This window comes from Bos mutus, chromosome 5 (genome assembly GCF_027580195.1).
Source record: "Bos mutus isolate GX-2022 chromosome 5, NWIPB_WYAK_1.1, whole genome shotgun sequence".
In the NCBI taxonomy this organism is placed as follows: Eukaryota; Metazoa; Chordata; class Mammalia; order Artiodactyla; family Bovidae; genus Bos; species Bos mutus.
Genome location: NC_091621.1, coordinates 75,180,434 through 75,202,355, shown reverse-complemented (window position 1 = coordinate 75,202,355; position 21,922 = coordinate 75,180,434). Strand labels below are relative to the sequence as shown.

Below are 21,922 nucleotides of genomic sequence, written 5' to 3'. Positions count from 1 at the left end.
CATACACTTATGGCGGCTCAGATGCTAAAGAATCTGCCTGCAATGCAGGAGACATGGATTCAATCTCTGGGTTGGGAAGATCCCCTGGGGAAGGGAATGGCTACCCACTCCAGTATTCTTGCATGAGGAATCCCATGGACAGAGGAACCTGGTGGGCTACCGTCCATGGGTTTGCAAAGAGTTGGACATGACTGAGTGACTAACACTAACTTTTATACACTTAGATTAAATATGTTAATGTGTATGAAATACATATACCGTGAATGTAGTGAAAAACGGCTTAGTCATGTCTGACTCTTTGTGACCCCATGGACTGTATTCCACCAGGCTACATATACAACCCTGATATGAAAAAAATATTTTGTGAGTGTTAGCCAGGATTATTTTGATTTCCACTCAGTTTCAGCAATGACTTTTACCCTCAGTAGACTGCAAAACATGTCCTCCTGCTTCATGTATTGTCACCATGACCTTGTTTTAGCTTTCTTGGGATTCCTGTTCTTGAATATTTCCCCTTGCTACCCTGGCCCTCTTCTCTCCCAATCATGCCAGCCGTCACCTGCATGAACAGGTTTTCCTATTAACATGACATTTTTCACCCCCATTGTACTTTCCTGCCTTGTGATTGCCATCATCTCTTTGCCCTCCAGCTTCCTAACAAGTTAGAACAAATGGAATTCTGTTAATGACCTTCTTGTTATTTTTCTTAGAATTACTGCTGCCGCTTCCCCTCCCCTACCCCTCCTCCACCACTGGGTTAGTGAAAGAGAACTTCTTGTTTATTCAAATGGAAGTGATTATGCCTTGTGGCAGTTTTAACTCTGAGCTCAGTCTCTATCAAAGCATCCATGTAGGGACTGATGAGAGAGGAAAGAGAAGGCAAGTGAGAAGACTGAAGACAATCTGCATTGGAAGGGCAGGTGGCTGAGCCAGAAGGGAATGATCTCATTACAACCCTACACAATTTTGCGGTTCCATTATGCTCGTGAATCATTAGCTTGTACCCAGGTTGTTAAGGACGTGGTGTGGAACCAATGGAGGGGACTGTACACAGGTCTTTTCACCTATGCTTCAGGGAATTGTTATACAATACCTGTAATAAGTGGGGCTAAGGAATTTTTTATGTCTGGTTCCTTTGATTATTCTCCTTTGGACCTTGCCTAGGTCAGGTCAGTGTTGCTGTTGCTGTTGTTGTTTAGTTGCTAAGTTGCAACCCCATGGGCTGTAGCCCGCCAGATTCTTCTGTCCATGTGATTTCTCAGGCAAGAATACTTGAGCGGGTTGGCCTTTCCTGCTCCAGGGGATCTTCCCCACACAGGGATTGAACCCTCATCTTCTGCACTGGCAGGTGGATTCTTTACTGCTGAACCACTAGGGAAGCATTCAGCAAAACAGAGACTAAGACTATTACTACTCTGAGGCATCTAGGGTGAGCTATGAAGTGTTCAACAGTGGATCTTCAAAAATATATACTATAACAGGAGAAACCAGTTCTATCTTACAACTACTGGAAGCTCCACCAGGAAGACAAAATATAGCGTCTCTATTTCACAAACCAATATTCCAGTTTAAGTATTGAGTGGCAACTTGAGAGGCACTAAAAGTCAGTGATAGGACTAGACTCAAGGAAGTTTAACAAAATAGGAGGATTAAGACTATCATAGAATTACTGGTTTTATATGCCATGTAACACATTACTACAAATTATGTAAGCAGTGATATAAAATGATATACATTTATTATTTCACAATACCTGTGGCTCAGAAATGTGGGCACAGTTTAGTTAGAGCCTCTCCTTAGGGTCTCATGAGGCTGTGCTCAAGGTGTTTTCTGGCTTGCATTTTCACTGAAAGGCTTAACTGGGAAAGGATTCATTTCTAAGCTCCCCTAGGCAGAATTCATGCACATTTGTCTTTTGAGATAGGCACAATACCTTATGTAAACACATATACATGATCACGTACATTACATCACCTTTACTTCATCCCAAGCCACAGATTCCACCCACGTTTAAGAGGAAGAGATTACACAGGAATAATGAGAACCACTTACAGTCTATCAAGTCTGTCCACCTATCTGCCACATAAAGATTGCAGAAATTATCCCCAAGGATCTTTCCAAAACAGGAAAAAGCCAAAAATTCCTCAATGAATCAACGGATAAACAAGACGTGACATACTTATGCAGTGAAATATTATTCAGCCTTAAAAAGGAAGGAAATTCTGACAGTTGCTACAATGTTACTGCTGTTGTGTTCATGCTCTAGTCATGCCTGACTCTGTAACTGCATGGACTGTAACCTGCCAGGTTCCTCTGACCATGGGATCCTCCTGGCAAGAATATTGGAGTGGGTTGCCATTTCCTTCTCCAGGAGATCTTCCTGACTCAAAGATTGAACCCACATCTTTTGCATCTCCTGCACTGCAGGCGAGGTCTTTACCACTGAGTCACCTGGGTATATATGGGTAAAGCCCATATACTAAAACATTGGATGAATCTTAAAGACATTATGCTAAATGAAATAAGACAGATGTAAAAGGACAAATATCATAAACTTCCACTTGTATGAGGTTCCTAGAGTAGTCAGATTCATAAAGGCAAAAAATAGGATGGTGGTTTCAGAAACTGGGGGAAGAAGAAGTGGGGTGTTGTATGAGTCAGGGTTTTCCAGGGAAATGAAACCAATAGAATTTGTTTATATACCTAAAGAGATTTATTATAAGAAATTGACTCATTCAATTATGGAGGCTGCAAGTCTAAATTTGTAGTGTGAGCTGGCAGGGTCTAGACCTAGGCTAGTCAGCGGTGAGTTCCTGTCCAAGTCCAAAGGCTATCTCTTGGAGAATTTTTTTTTTTTCTTTTTTGGAGGAAGGCTAGTCCTTTGTTCTATTCAGGCTTTTAACTGATCGGATGAAACCCACTCACATGGAGAGAAATCTGCTTTACTCTACTGATTAAGTGTTAGCTGGTTAGTCGTGTCTGACTCATTGCTACCCCATGGACAGTAGCCCACCAGACTTCTCTGTCCATGGGATTCTCCAGGCAAGAATACTGGTGTGGGTTGAAGAATACTCCTTTTCCAGGAGGTCTTATCAACCCAGGAATCGAACCCGGGTTTCCTGCATGGCAGGCAGATTTTTTCCATCTGAGCCACCAAGGAAGCCCATATTGAAATGGTAATTGAAATGGTAATCTCATCCAAAAACACCCATGCAGAAACACTCAGAAGAATGTTGGACCAAATATCTGGGCAGGCTGTGACCCAGTCATGTTGATGCATAAAATCAACCATCACAGGAGTTATTGTTTAAAGGATACAGTTTCAGTTAGAGAAGATGAGAATGTTATGGAGATGGATAGTGTGAAAGGTTAAGCAGCAATGTGAATGTGTTTAATGCCATGAAACTGTACACCTAAAAATGGTTAAAATGGTATATAACATTTGTCACAATTTTAAAAAATCACTTATTTCTAATGGGCTTGAATAGCAGAAGGCAAAACATGGCTCTCAACATGGCCGTGCTGAGGAACTAGATCACGTGGAAGACAGTGACTGATCTAGTTTTTCACACTATCCACATGACGGCACCTCCATGTGAGCTCTGAGTCCCTTCTTCAAGAGACATCAAGAAAAAGTCTGCAGGACTTCTCTGGCAGTCCTGTGGTTAAGACTCTAGGCACCTGTTTGGGGACACTGAGATCCTGCAAGGGGTAGGGTGTGACCAAAAATAAAAACAAATGAAAAGAAAAGGTTTGAGAGTGAATGCAGGTATCCTCTACCAGACAACATGTTTAAAGTCTTGTGTGAAATTGATATTCTCTGTCTTGGTGATATGAAAACTCTCTCACTGAATCCTTTGAGAGAGTTTCATACTGCATTAGAAGGCAATGGTAATCCACTCCAGTACGCTTGCGTGGAAAATCCCACGAATGGAGCAGCCTGGTGGGCTACAGTCCATGGGGTCTTGAAGAATCGGACATGACTGAGCGACTACACTTCCACTTTTCACTTTTATGCGTTGGAGAAGGAAATGGCAACCCACTCCAGTATTCTTGCCTGGAGAATCCCAGGGACAGAGGAGCCTGGTGGGCTGCTGTCTCTGGGGTCGCACAGAGTTGTGCATGACTGAAATGACTTAGCAGCAGCAGCAGCAGCATACTGCATTTATAATACCATTCAGAAGAAATCACCTATGTCTTTTATGATCTGATATAACTGAAAGAACAGTGAACTGAGTTTTTGTGTAGCATCAGACAGAAAAAAGATAGTAAACCACTTAATAGAGTTGTGGTGTTGGGGGACGGCTTTAGTTCTACTTTCTCAAAATAATACAATTGAGATAGATTTTCCTTAAATTTCTTTGTAGTTTAAAAATCTAGTTCATGCTGGTGATGTCTTGATAGTTGAGAACCTCATGTGCTAACTGTTAACTGTTTGTAGAATATAACACAATTTACATGGTATGCCTGGTGTAGAAAAGAATGAGATTTCCTTAACAGAAGGCAATAAATCCTTACTTTTCAAGAGTTTATAGTTTAAATGGAGAGATGGAATAACACCAAAGTAATTGAGAATCAACACAGTGCATGTTAGAACTGGAGATGGAACAATAGACTGGTTCCAAATTGGGAAGGGTGTACGTCAAGGCTGTATATTGTCACCCTGCTTATATAACCTATATGCAGAGTATATCATGAGAAACACTGGACTAGATAAAGCAGAAGCTGGAATCAAGATTGCTGGGAGAAATATCAGTAACCTCAAATATGCAGATGATACCACCCTTATGGCAGAAAGTGAAGAAGAACTAAAGAGCCTCTTGATGAAAGTGAAAGAGGAAAGTCAAAAACTCAACATTTAGAAAACTAAGATCATTGCATCTGGTCCCATCACTTCATGGGAAATAGATGGGGAAACACTGACACTATATTTTGGGGGGCTCCAAAGTCACTGCAGATGGTGACTTCAGCCATGAAACTAAAAGATGCTTGCTCCTTGGAAGGAAAGTTAAGACTAACCTAGACAGCATATTAAAAGCAGAGACATTACTTTGCCAACAAAAGTCCATGTAGTCAAAGCTATGGTTTTTCCAGTAGTCATATGTGGATGTGAGAGTTGTCCTATAAAGAGAACTGAGTGCTGAAGCACTGATGCTTCTGAACTGTGGTGTTAGAGAAGACTCTTGAGAGTCCCTTGGACTGCAAAGAGATTCAACCAGTCCATCCTAAAGGAAATCAGTCCTGAATATTCATTGGAAGGACTGATGTTGAAGTTGAAACTCCAATACTTTGGCCACCTGATAGGAAGAACTGACTCATTTGAAAAGCCCCTGATGCTGGGAAAGATTGAAGACAGGAGAAGAAGGGGACAACAGAGGATGAGATGGTTGGATGGCATCACCGACTCAACAGACATGAGTTTGAGTAAACTCCAGGAGTTGGTGATGGACAGGGAGGCTTGGCATGCTGCAGTTCATGGGGTCGCAAAGAGTTGGACATGACTGAGCAACTGAACTGAACTGAACTGACAGTGCATGTTAGAATATAGAAAATGAAGGTGGAAAAAGAAATTGACAATGACAGTCCAACCTCTAAATGTTAAGTTGAGAGGATTTATTAAAACAAAAAAGAATTGTTTCTGAAGGAAGTACAGGATTTGTAGAGCTCGGCACCAATTCCCAGACTGCTTAGGGAGATTCCTGTGAGTGTTGGCCCAAAGGACAATGGATGATTATGCTTTTCTGGGTCTCATAAGTGAAGTGTGGAGGTGAATATCAGAATTCTTAGAGATCTAGCTCAATCTTAGGGCTTCTATAGTTCTTTCTGGTCGTGTGATTTTCTTTGGGTATTTTAACTATGTACTCACATGCATCCTTCTGATACACTACTTCCCAAGACAACCCGTAAAGGCTAGGAGGATGGGATATGCTCTAAGAAGCATGTGTCATGTCCCTTCCCTCAACAAAATTACCTATATGTCTCATCTTCTAGTGTATGTGTGCTCAGTCGTGTCTGACTCTTTGGGACCATATGGATGGTAGCTTGCTGGGTTCCTCTGTCCATGGGATATTCCCAGCAAGAATACTGGAATGGGTTGCCATTTCTTCCTCCAGGAAATCCCCTGGATCTTCCCAGCCCAGGACTGAACCCATATCTCCTGTGTCTCCTGCGTCACAGGCAGATTCTTTACTGCTGAGCCATGGGGGAAGCCCATAATGGCTCATCTTAATCCACTAGAATATTGATGGCCTCCAAAATAGCTGTCACTGTGAGAAATGAAAAGGTTTCTACTTCATTGTGGTGTCATTTCAGTATTTATTAATCATCATTAAAATAATTTCCTGAGATTCTATTTATGTGAACAGTTACTGTGGCAAATGCAGTAATGTATTTAATCTTGCTTCCTGGCATTCACAATCAAGGGAGATGGAATGGGTCTTTAGTTAAAAGGAAAGTAACACTGATTTGTTACAAGCTGATTGGAGGAGGACATATCGGCTACATGCTGAGTTTTCCTTTGTGAACTGTCTCACAGAGTAGCACTTTAAGTGATAGACAAACTATTTTCAATTTGGTCTCCGGTACTTAGGGACAGAAATGAAATCCTAATTAAACTATCATATTGGTGAGTTTTCCTAATGGTTTCCTAAATATTTTATTTATTTACTTTTCCCCAATCTTCTTTTATGTAGTCTCTGCTTTTTAAAAAGTATTTATTTATTTGGCTACACCAGGTCTTAGTTGCAGCATGTGGGATCTAGTTCCCTGCCCAGGGATTGAACTCGGGGCCCCTGCCTTAGCAGCATGGAGTCTTAGCCACTGGACCACCAGGGAAGCCCCCTATGTAGTCCCTTCTTTATATATTTTAAAGCATATATTAGCTATCACACCATTTTTGCCCATAAATAATTCAAAAAATATCTCTCATAGATAAGGATTTTTTTTTTTTTTAAGCAAGGATAATTGCAAGGAGAGATTTCTTTTCTGGTTAGGAAGTTGTCGGGGGTGGAGGGGGGATAGGTGAGAATTTTATCAGTGAATAAATGGCAACCCACTCCAGTACTCTTATCTGGAAAATCCCATGGACAGAGGAGCCTGGTAGGCTACAGTCCATGGGGTCGCAAAGAGTCAGACATGACTGAGCAACTTCACTTTTCATTCTCATGCACTGGAGAATGTATTCTTGCTTGGAGAATCCCAGGAACAGAGAAGCCTGGTGGGCTGCTGTCTATGGGGTCGCACAGGGTCTGACACGACTGAAGTGACTCAGCAGCAGCACATCTTTGTTGAGATTCCATAGAAATCTTTGTGACTTAAGGCAAACACATATAAAATGTATTCTTTGATGAAAAATTCAACTCTGTTGAGTGTAAACCTGTATGCAGGTCAGGAAGCAACACTTAGAACTGGACATGGAACAACAGACTGGTTCCAAATAGGAAAAGGAGTACGTCAAGGCTGTATATTGTCACCCTGCTTGTTTAACTTATATGCAGAGTACATCATGAGAAACGCTGGGCTGGAGGAAGCACAGGCTGGAATCAAGATTGCCAGGAGAAATATCAATAACCTCAGATATGCAGATGACACCACCCTTATGGCAGAAAGTGAAGAAGAACTAAAGAGCCTCTTGATGAAAGTGAAAGAGGAGAGTGAAAAAGTTGGCTTAAAGCTCAACATTCAGAAAACTAAGATCATGGCATCCGGTCCCATCACTTCATGGGAAATAGATGGGGAAACAGTGGAAACAGTGGCTGACTTTATTTGGGGAGTTCCAAAATCACTGAGACGGTAATTGCAGCCATGAAATTAAAACATGCTCACTCCTTGGAAGGAAAGTTATGACCAACCTAGACAGCATATTAAAAAGCAGAGACATTACTGTGTCAACAAAGGTCCGTCTAGTCAAGGCTATGGTTTTTCCTGTGGTCACATATGGATGTGAGAATGGGACTATAAAGAAAGCTGAGCACCGAAGAATTGATGCTTTTGAACTGTGGTGTTGGAGAAGACTCTTGAGAGTCCCTTGGACTGCAAGGAGATCCAACCAGTCCATCCTAAAGGAGATCCATCCTGAGTGTTCACTGGAAGGACTGATGTTGAAACTGAAATTCCAGTACTTTGGCCACCTGATGCAAAGAGCTGACTCATTTGAAAAGACCCTGATGCTGGGAAAGATTGAAGGCAGGAGGAGAAGGGGACGACAAAGGATGAGATGGTTGGATGGCATCACTGACTCAATGGACATGGACTTGGATAAACTCTGGGAGTTGGTGATGGACAGGGAGGCCTGGTGTGCTGCGATTCATGGGGTCGCAAAGAGTAGGACACGACTGAGTGACTGAACTGAACTGAGTGTTCAGTTCAGTTCAGTTCAGTTTGTTCTGTCGTTCAGTCGTGTCCGACTCTTCGCGACCCCATGAATCACAGCACTCCAGGCCTCCTCCATCACCAACTCCTGGTGTTCACTCAGACTCACGTCCATCGAGTCAGTGATGCCATCCAGCCATCTCATCCTCTGTCATCCCCTTCTCCTCTTGCCCCCAATCCCTTCCAGCATCAGAGTCTTTTCCAATGAGTCAACTCTTCGCATGAGGTGGCCAAAGTACTGGAGTTTCAGCTTTAGCATCATTCCTTCCAAAGAAATCCCAGGGCTGATCTCCTTCAGAATGGACTGGTTGGATCTCCTTGCAGTCCAAGGGACTCTCAAGAGTCTTTCCAACACCACAGTTCAAAAGCATCAATTCTTCGGCACTCAGCCTTCTTCACAGTCCAACTCTTACATCCATACATGACCACAGGAAAAACCATAACCTTCACTAGACGGACCTTTGTTGGCAAAGTATTGTCTCTGCTTTTGAATATGCTATCTAGGTTAGTCATAACTTTCCTTCCAAGGAGTAAGCATCTTTTAATTTCATGGCTGCAGTCACCATCTGCTGTGTCACTACTGCTAATAATAATAGCTATCATTTATTGAGTTGTTACTGTGTTTGAAGTACAAAGCTTAGCACTTTCACTCAGTATCTTATTTGCATCCCTACAGCAACTTTGTCTACATTATCAAGTAGACATTGTAGTATCCCAATTTATAGCCAAAGACATTCCCCTGGATTATAGAACAAGGGAATAGTAAAGGAAAAAAACAAACTAGCTCCATCTGCTGCAAATTTCTCTATACTGCCACTATATGAAATAGCATTCCTAAGTTCTAAGATTACCAAGGTTGTCATGGCTAGAGAGATGAGTCATATGTGATTAACTGCCAAATTCCTAAGCCTATTGCTGACCAAAAAAAATATCAAAATTAAAAAAGAAAATGTGAGACTTATGAAAGACCCCAGTGTAGAAATAGTCTGTTATAGTGAAATAAACATTTATGGGTATTGGAATAAAAATCTGGTCTAAATGCACACTCTTCTACAAATTTTGTGGGACTTAGCCTTTTAAATTTCAGTTTTCTTATCTGAAGCATGGGTAAAAATCCACTCCTCTAAGGCTCATGGAAAATACAATTTTCCCTTTCATAAATTACTTGGTGAAATATCCTGAAACACTCTCAGATTCACCACTTTCCCTTCCTGCAATAGACATATCTCAAGAATTTGCGTCAGCCAACTTCCCAATATGAAGCAAAGCTGCTCCTTCCTCCTACCAATGATTGAGTCATTCCACCAGATATCAGTAGCTATTTAAACACTCCAGCAGGAACTCACAAACTTTTACTTTGTAGAAGTCCTCAACAGCTTCACCCTCTCATTCTTGGAATACATTTGAAAATGACTGTTGATGACCCCAAGGGTATGAAAGATCAACTTGATCAGAAGCCAAATGGCAAGACAGCAAAAGGTACTACAGGTGGGTAAATGAATACAAGGACAGAGTTAATTTAGACATGTAAACTAACTAAATATAGGAGTAGAAAACTACAATGCCTGGGTGTGGGAAAGTTAATAACATTTACTTAAAAGGAAAACAAGTCAGATATAATGGTTATTAAAGAAGATAATGATAAGCCAACTTGGTATGAATGATGATGTAGTAGAGGGTGCTGATAACCAACTCTTACTGATCATTTGCTATAGGCTAGTTTCTATGATATTCATTTTATATGCATTAAAGCTTTACACCTTGAGGTTGGGACTACTATCATATCCCTTTTACAGAGGACTAACTGGTAACCGGGAGGATTAACTAAATTACCCAGTTTTATGTGGCTATTAAGTGGTAGAGTTAAGACTGAGCTATAATATGGGAGGAATATTGACCAGAGGGAAATGTCGATTGAAAGATTTACCCAGATATTTTCTCCCAATGCTAGGATTGAGCAATTATTTGCAAGACACATAATTATCTTCAACTTCCTTTCTACTAATTTGCCAGACATATTGTAGAAGCTTAATCACTCTTAAATCAGTGAATCAACCATATTCCTTCCTATCAAAACTTCTATTTGGTTTGATTCATCTGTAGAGTGCATTTAACACTTGATAACTCAGTGAAAATAGTAATATTTGATCATTGATTGATTTGAATCATTATTCATTCACACTGGAGCTTTTGTGATGTGATGGTCCAAGCCATGTAGCTACTCGAAACTGAATTAAAGATCTCTGTTTGGATCTTAACATCTGTGTGATCTTAGGCAACTCAGTGAATTGTCAGTCTCCTTATTTGCATATAGAGTTAACATTTTCAGTGCCTTATTTGTTTATCTTACAAGGTGAGGAGTCCAAATCCTTTATTTGAAATGTTTTCTTTCTGAACCGGTAGTATCTGTGCTTTTTTGGTGATGGACTTCATAATAAGATATTCATATGCTTGTGAGCTACATGATTTGCTTTTATAATAATGGGGAATTTTTTTCTTGTAACAAGAGTGCTATAGCTGGTATGAGTGTAGGACATGATATTAATATGAATCGAGTGAATAAAGAGTTTCATTTATATTTTTTCTTTGGTCAATAACCCCAGGTCCAAGATGTATTTATTTTTAATGAAATAAAAACTAAATAGCATAGAATTATATGTTAGTTCTTTGAGACTTTCTCAGTTGGTTAACTGACTAAAGACTTTACTTGTTTGATGTCTAGTATTCATTTATTATATGTTACTTATAACGGTGGTTATGTGTGTAGGGAGTGTGGGTGTGTGTGCACACATATGCATACATACACATGGTCTGTACTGAAAATATCAGACTCTCTGCCTTGTGGTGGAAGTTGATCCAACCAAGCTGCACTGAGAGTTTCTTGAGACAAAGTATATGCTTTAGAATCAGATACTTGGAGAATTCCCAGGTGATCCAGTGGTTAGGATTCCATGCTTCCAATGTCATGGGCATGACTTTGGTCCCTGGGCAGGGAAGTTTAGAGTGGCAAGGCCAAAAAGAAAAAAGAAAAAAAAAATTGAACTTAACTAGAATCAGATCCTTGGAGTCAAATATCTGATATTGAATCCCAGCTCCTAAATTTCATCAGTTGTGTGACCACGGGTAAATTACTTAAAGTTTTTAACTGCTCATATTTTTTGCCTGTAAATGTGGACAGTGAATTATTTGCAGAGTCATTGGAAAGACTAGAAGTAAGTAGTGCAAAGTGCCAGGTACAGGCTGGATCCAAAGAATTGTTTGACCACTTACCTCCATCATTTTTGTCTTTCTGAATCACTCTAGGTTTTGTTTCCTCTTGGAGGTGGTACCCTGCTGCTGTGACTCTAGGGGTCCTTTGTCTGGGATTACTGGTGACTGTTATATTGTTGATACTGCAATGTAAGTGCTGAAGCAGGAAAGAAGGGAGAAAAAAAAATGAGGGCTTATAAACAGGGTTTATTAGTTGGTTTCATAGTAACTATAAGCCACCTTGATTTAGATACATTTGAGGCAGACTGTTTTTAGGAGTGAATGGGAAGATGAATGAGTTTATTGTGTTCTTCCCTCAAATAGATTGAGGCATGGATGAAGATTACGGATATTAGGTTTTTGTTTGATTTTGTTTCCGGAACTTCATGGATAGAGTCCATTTAAATCCCAGAATAATGAGGAAGGAAATAATTTGAAGTTACTAACCCATAAGATCACCGGAGGGACCCATAAAAAGACACTTCATTTAGTTCACATTGAGTTTTAATACAAATGATTAAATACCAATTTAAAGTTAACTCAGAAACACAGTCTTCATAAATACAATATTTAAAATAAAACAGTCTTTGGATTTACAATATGGCCATTTAGGAAAGAGGGGATGTCAAAGGAAAAGAAATGAAAAGGTGAAAGTGACCAAGAAGGGAAAAAAATGGCGGTGATCATACATCTAATCCACGTATATATTTAGGTTATAGCTTTGAGCTATTTTGGCTCTCTAGAATCCTAGAATCCAATTTATGAAGGCCTTTGAAGTGCTAATTTGTTCCTCAATGGTGTTTAAGGTCAAAAATCACTTATTTTTTCAATCTATAAACACTTTGGACCTATAAATCCTTTCCTAATGATGTGGGAGAAGAGCCCTTGACTCAGTGGTGGTCATTGGAAGAGTCTTCCTTTGAGGTTCTGATCACTTTTTAACAGGGTCAAGTATGGGTTTCAAGCCAAAGGGTCTACTTCGTACTGAACCATAAAACTTATAGAATCGAGACATTGGACCCTTAACATTTGTTGCCTGCTTGATTTCACAACCTTCCTTTCATCTCCACTCTTTCTAAAGACAAAAAAAAAAAAAAGCTAAAATTGAAAAATTGTTTTCATATTCTTGCGAAAGCAGCTTAAAATAGTCCCATGGGAGAGTTTCTCAAAAACAGGGTGAGTGTCACAGTTTTTATGTAAAATCAGGAAGTGTGGAAGGTGGGGAGAGGGCAATTAAGACACAGAATTAATACACAGTAGAGTAAATCATTAATGACAAGTGCTACTAATAGTCACTGAGTATGATTGGTGTCTGCCTATTTTATATTATCTACATTTTACTTATGCCACTGATGAATGATTTAACTTGTGATTTCTTTTAACTTGTGTCTAACTCTCAGTAACAAGTAAATTCCTGTTTGTTTGTTTGTTTTTTATCACAAGTATCTGAGACATTTTTCAACATTAATATATATATATGTATGTATATTGCAGAAATATAAAATAACTTCCAAATCCATAATTTGAGTAAAGTTGGGTTGATTTGTTGTCAAAACAGATGGCTTGATTCTGCTCTTTGATTTCTTCAAAATCCAGTGGAGGAATTTTTTTATTGGGAATTGGAATTGGAATCTAAATTTAGTTCTAATTTAGTATCCCAGGTCTCTGATCTCATAAAGCAACAGCAAGCAAATATTACTCACCAGGAAGATATCCTGGAGGGACAGATTTTAGCCCAGCGCCGATCAGAAAAATCTGCCCAGGAGTCACAGAAGGAACTCAAAGAAATGATAGAAACCCTTGCCCACAAGCTGGATGAGAAATCCAAGAAACTAATGGAACTTCATCGCCAGAACCTGAATCTCCAAGAAGTTCTGAAAGAGGCAGCAAACTATTCAGGTATGAGGGAGAGAGGGGTCCAGAGAGACAATAGAAGTTTATCTGTAAATCTTAACCTTTCTTTTGAAATGTCCCAAGGACAATATTGGTGTATAGATGTCTGTATCATTTTTCATTCATCAGGTTCTACATTAGAGGTCCTCTATTTTTGTCATCCTAGCTCTGGAGAGTGAAGTTGCTCAGTCGTGTCTGACTTTTTGTGATCCCATGGACTGTAGCCCACCAGGCTCCTCCGTCCATGGAATTTTTCAGGCAAGAATACCAGAAAAGGAAAGTTGCCATTTCCTTCTCCAGGGGATCTTCCAGACCCAGGAATCGAACCTAGGTCTCCTGCATTGCAGGCAGATGCTTTACCCTCTGAGCCACCAAGGAAGCCCCTATTCCATGTCATCCTCACTCTATCACATGTCAAATTCTTGAGATTATCTGATTCAATCAACCACACTTTCTGGTGGGTTTAAGATTCCCTTCCTCACAAGAGTTTTCTCTTTCTTTTTAAGACTTTAGTTTTGAGATTTTCTGGCAGAATCCTCCCACTTCTTTGTACAGATTCTCATCTTTTTCCATTCCAATGTATCATAATCACTGATTTCTTTTCCCAAGTGGTCTCCTTTGTCCTGAGGATTCCCACCTCTTCATTAGCTTTATTCTATGGGACTGTTTCTTAAAGTATACAACTACATCAACATAAATTGAGTCAATAGAGGTGAGCTGGCTTTTAAGTGTTAAGTAGATACTTCAAATCAGACAAAAATGTGAGGGACCCAGGAAGTCAGTGCATATGAGAAAAACTGATTGATCTCAGTCAACGAAGTGAACTCAGAATCTAGGAGGTGGTAGAAATAGTAGCATCTGTAACCAGGAGAGGATAATGTGAACTCTGATAATATTACAGAAGTGATCCATATGTACTATTTCATTTTTCAACAGTGTATAATTAAATCAGGTATGTGTTTTATTCATGGGGAGCATTAGAAAGTGTGAAATGTAGTCACTTTTGGTAATACCTTGCTTTCTTGGTGGGGTGCCTGAGAATCTTATTCTGGACACTAGCACCTAACTGCCACTAATAAACAGATTTCTCCAGCTTCTTGCTTATATCGCTCATGGCCTCAACCATGTAATTTTGTTGACTAAAGATTACATAGTAAGAGTTTACAGATACCCATGCATTTATTTTATAGATCAAAAAGTTGAAACCCAGGTAAGTTTAATGATAAGTAGGTTCGTATAAACTTTTGCAGTTTACAAATACCTTCAGTACGTATGTGCTCAGTTATGCCCGACTCTGTGACTCCTTGGGCTGTAACCCACCAGGGTCCTCTGTCCATGGATTTCTCTGGGCAAAAACACTGGAGTGGGTAGCCATTTCCTACTCCAGGAGATCTTCTCAACCCAGGAATTAAACCCACGTCTCCTGCATTGGCAGGCAGATACTTTACCACTGAGCTACCTGGGAGGCCCTCAGTATGTACAGTTCAGTTCAGTTCAGTGGCTCAGTAGTGTCCGACTCTTTGCGAACCCATGAATCACAGCACTCCAGGCCTCCCTGTCCATCACCAACTCCCCGAGTCCACCCAAACCCATGTCCATCGAGTCAGTGACGCCGTCCAGCTATCTCATCCTCTGTCGTCCCCTTCTCCTCCTGCCCTCAATCCTTCCCAGCATTAGGGTCTTTTCCAATGAGTCAACTTTTCACATGAGATGGCCAAAGTATTGGAGTTTAAGCTTCAACATCAATCCTTCCAGTGAACACACAGGACTGATCTCCTTTATGATGGACTGGTTGGATCTCCTTGCAGTCTAAGGGACTCTCAAGAGTCTTCTCTAACACCACAGTTTAAAAGCATCAATTCATCGGCACAGCTTTCTTCACAGTCCAACTCTCACATCCATACATGACCACCGGAAAAACCATAGCCTTGACTAAAAGCACCTTTCTTGGCAAAAGTCTATGCTTTTTAATATGCTGTCTAGGTTGGTCATAACTTCCCTTCCAAGGAGTGTCTTTTAATTTCATGGCTGCAGTCACCATCTCAGTGATTTTGGAGCCCAAAAAAAAATAGTCTGACACTGTTTCCACTGTTTCCCCATCTATTTCCTGTGAAGTGATGGGACCAGATGCCATGATCTTAGTTTTCTGAATGTTAAGCTTTAAGCCAACTTTTTTACTCTCCTCTTTCACTTCCATCAAGAGGCTTTTTAGTTCCTCTTCACTTTCTGCCATAAGGGTGGTGTCGTCTGCATATCTGAGATTATTGATATTTCTTCTGGCAATCTTGATTCCAGCTTGTGCTTCTTCCAGCCAGGGTTATTTAAATTTCCAAAATAAGCAGAAATTTTTAGACAAGCTGATTTTTTAAAGCAAGTGTCAATTAATCTCTTTAAGGAAAGAACAGCTGAGGAAATAAAACCATCTCAAATAAGGCTTAAAGGAAGGATCCTAATATATCAAGGACAGGGATGTTTATATAAGCAGACATAGCTACATATCAAAAATAGTTTATTTCACAGGTGGGGCCATAAACTAGTCTTGTTTTTATCAGTCGTATGGGAGTAAAACTATGTCAGGACTGTTCAGAACCATCTTCTAGAGGTGCCAAGTTTAGACAACTAATCAAAAATACTAGATGTTGTGTCTTCTGCTGGCAGACATGCCTTTCATCAAGCAGCTTTGAGAAGATTCTCAAAAGCAGCAATAAAATACTATGCAGAAAAATATGCCAGTTTTCCCAAGTTTGAGATAAGTTTTATCTTTCTTACTGACAAGTCTGTGATTCTCCATAAAAGTATGAAGAGGGTGAGATGCTGGGAAATTTGCATATGTAGTTTGCTTGAGGTCAGCCAGCTAGAAAGATGCAGTGCCTTCCAAGTAACAGATATTTTAGCACTGAAATTAGCGGTGGTTCTCAACTTTTAGTGTACGTAATTGTCACCCAAGTAGTTTGTTAAAAGTGGCAAGTTCCAGATTTACCTCAAAACACTGTGTCAACATGTCTTGATGGGCACCAAGAAGTATTTCCTCAATTCATTCAAACTCAGGAGCTTGAGAGGTAATGTGATATAATGGGGGCTTCCCAAGTGGCTCAGTGTGTAAATAATCCGCCTGCAATGTAGTAGTAGCTGGAGCCACAGTTCAATCCCTGGGTTGGGAAGATCCCCTGGAAGAGGATATGGCAACCCACTCCAGTATTCCTGCCTGGAGAATCCCATGGACAGAGGAGCCTGGAGGGTCACAAAGCGTCAGACACTACTGAAGTGACTGAGCACACACACATGGGATATACTGATAAAACACACAGATGCTGGATTTAGACTGCCTAAGTTCAAATTCTCATTTTCTCTTCCAAATGAAGAAAATGAATGAACTTATACATACTGTTGTTATGAGGATTAAATGAGCTAATACATAAAATTATTGCCAACCATTAATGGCACCTAGCAGTTTTTGGGTTTGTTAAATAAAAAATGATTAAAGAAATACAGGTGGTTTGAATACATCATGAGATTCATCTTTTTCACTTTTTCATGACTTGGAAAACCTACCTAGACTTTTCTTTTAGTTCAAGAAAGCCAATATTCTCTTTCCTTCAACATAGTAAGACAGGACTATGCAAATTGAGAAGAATCTTGCATTCTTTGCTTTCAGCCTGGTGTTCTGTATGTCCTCTTTCATTCACTTTCTCCTTTTGTAGTTCACTGCCTTCTATTTTGACCTCTCTGATAAAGCCTGTTCTTACAAAATTATCTCATGATTTTACGCCATAAAGTGAAATTGAAATGTTGCCTTTCTCAAGGATTTGATTTTTATATTTTTGGTCACAGAGTAGCACAAAGGGCTTTGTTCCCTAGTAGAGAGGTTTCAAGTATTACTAACACACAGGAGAGATGGTGATGATGGTAATGAAGAAAGGAAGAAAGGGGAAGGATGAGAGGGAGAAAAAGGTGAGGTGAAGTGAGAGGAAGAGGGAACGGAAGAGAAGGAATCGGGGAGTGTTTAAAATATCTGTAAACACATAGACAGGTTTCCCTGGTGGCCCAGACAGGAAAGAGTCTGCTTGCAATGCAGGATACCTGGGTTCAATCCCTGGGTCGGGAAGTTCCCCTGGAGAAGGACATGGCAGCCCACTCTAGTATTTTTGCTTAAGAAATCCCATGGACAGACGGGCCTGGCAAGCTACAGCCCACGCGGTCACAAAGAGTCAGACATGACTGAGCAACTAACACACACAGACACACAGACACCATCACGTTTTTGCCTGTTGCCTAAGCCCTGAGGTTTTTGGACTTCCTGGGAATTTTGCTGCTGAAAACTCTCTACCTACTGAAATCTTGTTGAAATGGAGATGCCCACTTTGCCTCCATATACTGTTCTCCCTAAAGCAGCTCTGTCCAAAAGAAAATACAGGGTATACCACATATGGAATGTTAAAGCTTCTATTATTCTATAAAATATTACAGAAAAAACTTGAACAAACTTTTTGGCCACCCCAATAGGAGCCACATGAAAAATTAAAGAGATGAAATTAATTTTAGTGACGTATTTTATTTCATCCAATATACTTGAAATATTATTGCAACACTAATCAGTATAAATATTATTCATGCATTATTTTACATTCTTTTTTTCATACTAAGCTTTCAAAATTAGGTATATTTTATACATACTGCAAATCTCACTGCAGATGAGCCATGACTCAAGTACTCAAAAGCCTCACAGGGCTACCTATTCAGAAGTAAGAGTTACAGGATCTAAGCCTAAATTTGTTATTCAAAGAGATGAAGTTTTAAAATATATAAGTACATCTTTTAGTTACAGAATAGCTACTAAATATTCATCCCCTAACTCTCATTTCCATAGTTCCAAACATAATTTTTTAAAAAATAGATCAGTTTCTAATATTACATCCCAGCTCAAGCCTTGCTTTTTAATAGCCTCGCTTTTTAATTTAGTTTTCTAAAATCAGAATGCATTTCTTTTTCTCCAAAAAAAAAAAAAAAATGGAGAAATAAAGACTCTAGGCTATTTAGAGATTTGCAGAGTCTGGGTGTAATTCTGACTAAGAAGAGATGGTATGCATGTGGGAGTCCTGAGAGGTGAACTGAGTTAAGAATTGTAGAAATATTAATATCTTTTCTCAGGCATAACTCACTGATTAGATATACTATATTTCCTAGGTCCTTGTCCCCAAGACTGGCTCTGGCATGAAGAAAACTGTTACCAATTTTCCTCTGGCTCTTTTAATTGGGAAAAAAGCCAGGAGAACTGCTTGTCTTTGGATGCCCACTTGCTGAAGATTAATAGCACAGATGAACTGGTGAGTGTTCAACAGATGTATGGGATGTGTGTCGGGCTGGAATATTGGGTCATAGGTAAGTAGATCTTGTTTAGACCCTCAGTAGAGGAGTGCTTGCTTAAGAATCAGAACATGTACATGATTTCTAGCCTTGTGTGGCCACTGGATATGTGCATGACCTTGGATGGACAGGTTACTAAGCATTTCTAGGCTCCACTAGACATCGCTGTAAAGCCATGGAGAAGATGTCAAAGTTCTTTTTGAGTTCTTTAGTTTTGTGACTCTAATCTAAAAAGTCCACATCCACTCATTCATCGACACAGAAATGTTACTCCCCACAGGAATTCATCCAGCAAACGATTGCCCATTCCAGTTTCCCCTTCTGGATGGGGTTGTCAATGAGGAAACCCAATTACTCGTGGCTTTGGGAAGATGGTACTCCTTTGACGCCCCACTTGTAAGTTTGATGCTCTTTTTTAGTTTTGTTTATTTATTTATTTCTATCTTTGACTGCACCGGGTCTTTGTTGCTTTGTGTAGGCTTTCCCTAGTTGTCACGCGCATGGGCTGCTCCCTCATGTGATGTGTGGGCTTCTCACTGCAGTGGCTTCTCTTATTGCCAGGCATGGGTTCTAGGGGATGGGCTTCAGTAGTTGTGGCTCTTGGGCTGTAGAGCACAGGCTCAGTAGCTGTGGCATATGGGCTTAGTTGCTCCAAGGCATATGGGATCTTGCCAGACCAGGGATCGAACACATGTCTCCTGCATTGGCAGGCAGATTCTTATCCACTGAACAACCAGGGAAGTCCGTAAGTTTCTTATTCTTCACTGAACCTACTAGTGAAGTTACTGCTGCATTCCATGCAGTGTCCTACTCTTGCTGGAAAAAAGCCTGGGGAATTTCTGAATCTCTCTCTCCAACTCTCTCACACAAGGACCTGCCCATTTACCCATTCAGATCTTCTCTTACCTTTTCCTGCTCACATTTATTAATGACTTGAAGCTTTAAGACAAGGTGGCAGTAAATCTAATTTTTCTGTTTTTTTTTTTCTCCCTGCCTGCAGGTTTAGAATTCAGGGAGCTGTTTCCCGTATGTATCCTTCAGGGACCTGTGCATATATTCAAAGGGGAACTGTTTTTGCTGAAAACTGCATTTTAACTGCATTCAGTATATGTCAAAAGAAGGCGAATCTATTGAGAGCACAGTGAATTTGAAGGATCTGGAGGAAAAGAAGGAAACCTTTGAATTCTCTTCTGGAATTTAAGCTATACTTCATCACTTAGATGTAAACCATTAGAGCCCAGGGAAATGCCTGCTACTGGTTGAGTGCAGAACTCCTTAGCAGAGACTGGCCCAGCTGCCTGGCACCTTGATAGCAAAAGTTGCAATTCCCTCTGTATATTTTTCCCTAACTTGTTTCAAGTCCTCCCCTGCAGGACTTCAGAGAAGTCAATTTTCCTGTTTCCATTGTTTCTAAGAACTTGTTGCCTAACTCAAGGTCACAGCATTTTTCTCACTTTTGTCCTATGCTTTCTTCTAGACATTGTAGAGTTTTAGATTTTACATGGAAATCTAGAACTTATTTTAGATTAATTTCTAAGTGATATATGGATGTATGGAAGTTTTCTGTTTGTTTTTTGCTTGTGAGTATTCAATTGTTTTTGCAACATTTGCTGAAAAGACTATTCTTCCTTCACTACATTGCCTTTGCACTGTTGTCAACAATTATCCATACATGCCTGGCTCTATTTCTGGATTTTCTATTCCTTTCCATTTATTTATTTATTATTCTTGGCTTACAACATCACCATGATATTTTGAATTCTATGGTTCTTTAATATATCTTGGAATCACATGGTAGTAGTTATTCATTGTTGTTCTTTTTTAGAGTTGTTTGGTTAATCTATGCTTTTGTATTTCTGTCTTAAATTGGCTTGTCCATTTCTAAAAAAACTTGAAATTTTGAATTGCACTGAATCCATACATAAATTTAGGGAAAATTGAATTCTTAAAAATACTAATTTGTTCAACTCATGAAAAAGGTGTATTGCTCTATTTAGGTATTCCTTATTTTCTTTAAGCAATGCTTTTTAATGTTCTTTGTGTAGATATTGTTAGATTATCATCATGTATTTCACATTATTTATGCTACTGTAGATAGTATTGTTATCATTTGTTGTTTTTATTTTCAAAGTCTTCTGCTAGTATGTAGAATTATAATAAAGTTTGATATTAATATTATACCCTGAAACCTTGATAAACTCACTTATTTCTTCTGGTAAGTTTTTTCTGTGTGTATTTCATTGGATTTTCTATATATATAATCATGTTATGTGAAAAAAAATACTTTTTTTTTTCCTTTCTGGATGATTTATTTTTCTTTCCCTTGCCTGATTTCATGGACTAGAATCTCTAGTCAAATATTGAATAAGAATGGTGAGAGTACATATCTTTTTTTTGTTCTTGATTTTGGAATAAGTCATTCAATGTTATACTATTAAATATGGTGCTGTGTATTTTTCACAAATGAAATTAACCAGTTTGAGGAATTTTCCTTTTATTCCTATAATACTGAGAGGTTTTATTAGGAATGGGTATTGATTTGTCTTGAGAAGAAAATGGCAACCTACTCTAGAATTCTTGCCTGGAGAATTCCATGGACAGAGAAGCCTAGTGGGGATTCCTATCCAAGGAATCACAAAGAGTTGGACATGACTGAGAGACTAACACATTGATTTGTCTAATATTTTTCCTACATCTATTGATACGATTATATACTTTTATTTTTTTTCTAACAAGGTAAATCACACTGTATAATTAGAGAAGGCTAAGCCATCTTTGGATTCTTGGGATTAAAATTATTCTTGGGGTTAAAATTATCACTTTAATATATCACCAAATTTTATATTCACTAAAGTTTGGCTTAGGATTTCTGCAACTATGTTTATGAAGGATACTGATATGTAATTTTTTTTCATGTAAAGGCTTCATCAGGTTTAGGTTTCAGAGAAGTACTTCTTCATGTCAATTTTTGGAAAGATTTTATGTAAAATTGGTACTATTTGTTTATTTAGTGTTTGAAGCAATTTACCATTAAAGTCATCTGGGC

General features: G+C 39.3%; 1 protein-coding gene across 3 annotated transcripts; it reads left to right on the top strand.

Moving 5' to 3' along the window:
• Positions 1-9,697: 9,697 nt before the first annotated feature.
• Positions 9,698-21,112, top strand: LOC102278444 (oxidized low-density lipoprotein receptor 1). 3 transcript variants are annotated; one of them, XM_005898864.3, is made up of 6 exons: positions 9,698-9,849; positions 11,674-11,769; positions 13,273-13,518; positions 18,697-18,836; positions 19,157-19,272; positions 19,877-21,109. In XM_005898864.3, exons 1-6 carry the CDS (start codon positions 9,780-9,782, stop codon positions 20,019-20,021), a joined length of 813 nt encoding a protein of 270 aa, XP_005898926.1. In that variant the 5' UTR covers positions 9,698-9,779; the 3' UTR covers positions 20,022-21,109. The 3 variants fall into 3 exon arrangements, with proteins under 3 accessions (XP_005898926.1, XP_070227172.1, XP_005898925.1); XM_005898863.3 differs by having other exon boundaries at positions 9,703-9,858; positions 19,877-21,108; XM_070371071.1 differs by lacking the exon at positions 11,674-11,769 and having other exon boundaries at positions 9,700-9,858; positions 19,877-21,112.
• Positions 21,113-21,922: the final 810 nt, after the last annotated feature.